The 4,000-nt window shown below is 35.2% G+C and overlaps 1 protein-coding gene across 3 annotated transcripts in view; it reads right to left on the reverse strand.

The window, feature by feature from the left end:
• Nucleotides 784-4,000, reverse strand: part of LOC109325560 (E3 ubiquitin-protein ligase RNF4-like) — a 4,337-nt gene continuing 1,120 nt past the window's right edge. For all 3 annotated transcript variants that reach the window (XM_019557989.1, XM_019557988.1, XM_019557986.1), the window contains 4 exons: nt 3,866-3,926; nt 2,726-2,850; nt 1,824-2,044; nt 784-1,156 (listed from right to left, as the gene is read on the reverse strand). In XM_019557989.1, coding sequence (XP_019413534.1) covers nt 1,826-2,044; nt 2,726-2,850; nt 3,866-3,926 — 405 coding nt within the window. In that variant the 3' untranslated portion in view covers nt 784-1,156; nt 1,824-1,825. The remainder of the gene's footprint in view (nt 1,157-1,823; nt 2,045-2,725; nt 2,851-3,865; nt 3,927-4,000) is intronic.

Here is a 4,000-nt window from a genome sequence, read left to right on the forward strand (position 1 = left end):
GCGTGATTACCCCTCTTAACAAATGTTATTTTCAGTAGTCGAATCATTAACCTTTTGATCTTTATGAGACTTTAATGACCTTATACTACTAGTATAATACTTTGTTGGTAAACTATTATAATTTAAAGAGGCAGTTGCCAATAATACAAGCATGAATTTGGCCAAACAGGGATGAAACATAAAGTAGAATGGAGCAAGGAGCTGCATGAAACAAAAAGGGATGAAACATAAAAGAGTGAAAAGCAACAAAGCAAGTGTATTTGCAGTAAACTTGTTGAAATTGGAATGGCTAGGATGCATGGCAATGCCATAAGATCATGTGACAAAGTACAAGAAGACGAAGGAAGGACTAGGTGGAAGAAACAGAGTGCAAATATAAAGATTTTGAGTTTAACTTAGGGTGAGGAAAATATTTGAAAAGATATAACAAGTAACAAACCTTGATGAGTTAAAAGGTCAAACTGTAAAAGGAAATTAAAACACTAAAAACCTTAATTCTACTAGTAAAGACATCTAAAACAAAATCAATGTTTTTTTGCAGCCGCATGGAGGTGGCCACTATGGCCGCATTGGCCGCAAATACATTCACGCCACAGCGATACTATCGCACTATTCACTACCCAATGTACATCAAACTTTGTGACTTCACATGATTTGAAAAGTATTTCATCCTCGATTGAGTTTTATAAATATTTGCAGCCTGTTGATAAGAAAGCAGCATTTAACTAGTAAACTAAGATCAACTAGTAATTTGAAGCTAAATATGTTGAACGAACAAAGTAATTGCCAAAATCAGAAGCTGTTCATATTGATAACCTGCTGCACTGATATCATCACTAAGCTCGAGAGGGATTAATATAGATACATAATCCCAAGACTAAATAATGGGTCTTAACCGGCCTCTCTGGCCCCAACAATCACCCCAAAAAAAAGGATCAAGTGTTCATAACGTCAAGCTCATAAAAACCTTGGCAATAAACCATATCTACCAAACATCTTCATGTATATGATAAATTAAAGAAGAGAAAAAGTTACTTAACAACAGAATGAGGGTCTGCCATGGGGAACATAAACATATTAGAATAACACAGACATTCAGAAATCTCCAGACTAGGATGAAGTTTCTTCCATTCCCCAACAAGCTTGTATGGGAGCCCTGTTGTGAGACAAATGAGCAATCATTAAGTCACCACATAATAATCTACCAAAGATCAACACTTTTTTGTGTCCTAATTAGTAATTAAGCAAGATTACAAGGATAGTGCAGCTATTGCCTGACCCCCCCAAAAAAAAAGCAAGCATTTGCATTTGAAAAATATAATGGAACGGCAAAAAAAGGTTATCCAAAACAAGTTTGAAAAAAAAAAATTGGGAGGGAAAGAAAATATATTCTAAATGAAAACCCTTATTTTTCTTTAGCTCATCAAAAATAAAGTTTGGTCTTAACCAGTCTTTTTAAAAGAAATTTACCACCATCTACTTTCATCTGCCACTTCCTAAAGTACCCCAACACATAGAAGTATCTTACAGCCCTCTCATATGTGAAGGAGACAGGAGAAAGCTTCCATGTTTTATAACACATTTTCTTCCACCATTTCCTATAGTGATTGGTATTTCCAGCACTCTTTCATTTTCGTTGTATCTAATATCTCAGTTTCTCTCCACCCCTTAAGTTCATGCACAAAATATTTATGTGCATACTTTATTTAAATCAACAAAGGGAAATTCACCAAAATAAATAATGGCACCTTTTCTAAGCCTACTATTTATTGCACCTGTGGGAGAAAAAAACACGTTGTCCACCATAAGTATTTTGTTTGTACCTTCAACTAGTTGATGGGAGAAACACCCTTATAAGCTCCCTTACAGTAATCTTCTTTCTGCATGTAGGGCATTTATTCTGAGCGCTAATTGCAGCCTTGATGCAAGCCTTGCAAAAAATGTGACCACACTTCGTTGATACTTCTTCTACCAAAGGACCCATACATATTGGACAGTTGAAGACAGGCTCTTTTGGAGGTTCAGGTGGTGGCATATGTTTCATCTGAAAAAGGAATATCCAAGTCAAGTCAGAATCTTGAACTCTAGAAAACCTTCAGTCATCCATAAGTTCTTTATCATGTTTAAGGTCATGGTTAAATATGAACAAGATAAAAATTTAACATACTGTGGCTTAAAAGAAATAACTCCAAGGATGGGGCAAAAATTATGATTTTCATGGAATGCAGCACAAAAGGGAAGAATTAAACAAAGTAACAGACATATAAAACTTTTACCCAACCAGTGTGGACTACCTGCTTAGGCTCTAATAAATTGTTGAAAATGGTATTACACTATTACTTAGTCTCGGAATAATTAAGAAGGTTTAGATATCAATTGAAGTTATTCCAGTTCTAGGGAAAAGAAAGAGAGACCTAGAAAAACTATAGGCAAAACAATTAAGAAGGGTTTAGATATCAATGGAGGGTAGTCCAGTTACTAAGGAAAAGAGAGACCAGGAAAACTATAGGCAAACCAATTAAGAAGTGGTTTAGATACCAATGGTTTGTCAGCAACAACCACAAACAATCCTTAATTACACTAGGTGAGGTCGGCTATATCAATGATTTGTTAATGGACATAATTTATGGCAGAGCTTTGTGACAACTAATTAATTCAGGAAAACAAAAGGGCAAAGAAGCACAGAACATAAAACAATATGACATGTAGGGAGGGATTTTTTTACCATATCACTGTTACTGACTTCCAGATTTATACAAAGATCATAATGATCACAGTTAATAATTCGCTGGCCTGGGGAGACTCTGTTGCGTTTGTTGCAGCTATTGTTGGTTACCCGAGTCTGATCTTCTGCAATAACCACAAATGAGAGAGAAGTTAGACACCACCATAATCATTAATTATAGAGACCATATCAGGAATATACAACTTCAGTTGATGACTTGGCATGTAAGAAGTGCAGAAGGTCCCTATCCACCAGCAGTTGGGGAGTTGGTAAAACTCACAAGTCACAACTAACAACAGACCAAAAATGATTTCTTTTATAGAAAACAATGCTACTTATTAAATTTTTCAACTTGTCTTGCGAAAAATTCAAAAACAAACTTAAGGACATGGAATAGATCTACTGAAAACCAGTTGCCTTAATACATAAAGCTAATGGCAAGCAATGCATTCAGTGAAAGTTTTAATAGCTAAATGGAAAAAATAATAATACATTCAACAAGTGTGCTGCAGAAGAAACCACACGCATCTATTCCTGGAAAAGGAAAACAAGGGTGAATTGTGTGCTGCAGCAAATAATGATGTTAATAATATCCACATGTGAGTGAGTACAAGAGAAAAGAAGGGACAACGTACACAAGAGGTTTCTACAGTATCATTACTTCTTGTGAAACTGGGAAGAAAGATTCATTTTCTATAGTAGAATAAACATATGTTAAGAATTAGTAGCTAGTGTCAACTGTTTGACAATATAAAAACAACAATAGTTTGTTGACCAAAGGAATCTCCCAGTATACGTGATTGGATAGGCCATTGATTCATGAGCTTTTACGGTTTTGGTTATTGTCAGCACAATTATATCATCCAACACCAACAAGACTTCCCACAGACATAAACAAAAGAGAATACCAAAAAAACAAACAATTTTATTACATGATGGAACTCATGCAATGGGGATCTACAAGGTGATTGGATGCAGACAAACTCCCAGCATACCAGCCACTTGAGGTCTACTATTGGTGCCTTGATCACCTTGGGTGATGCAAGCCTACTGATTATAAAGCTACCTTGCATGACAATTGTTGTCACAACCTGGCAAGAGAAAAAGCATAGTGAAAATGGAGGGAAAATAACTTGTTACCTAAATCCACATCAACTATAGTCCTTCTGCGATTTCTTCTCGAATTGTTTTTATTTTTAGCCTAAGATGAAATGAAAAAAAATGAGATTAGTGATTAAAAGAATAACAGAAACAAGGTACACATATATATATATA

This window comes from Lupinus angustifolius, chromosome LG13 (genome assembly GCF_001865875.1).
Source record: "Lupinus angustifolius cultivar Tanjil chromosome LG13, LupAngTanjil_v1.0, whole genome shotgun sequence".
Lineage (NCBI taxonomy): Eukaryota > Viridiplantae > Streptophyta > Magnoliopsida > Fabales > Fabaceae > Lupinus > Lupinus angustifolius.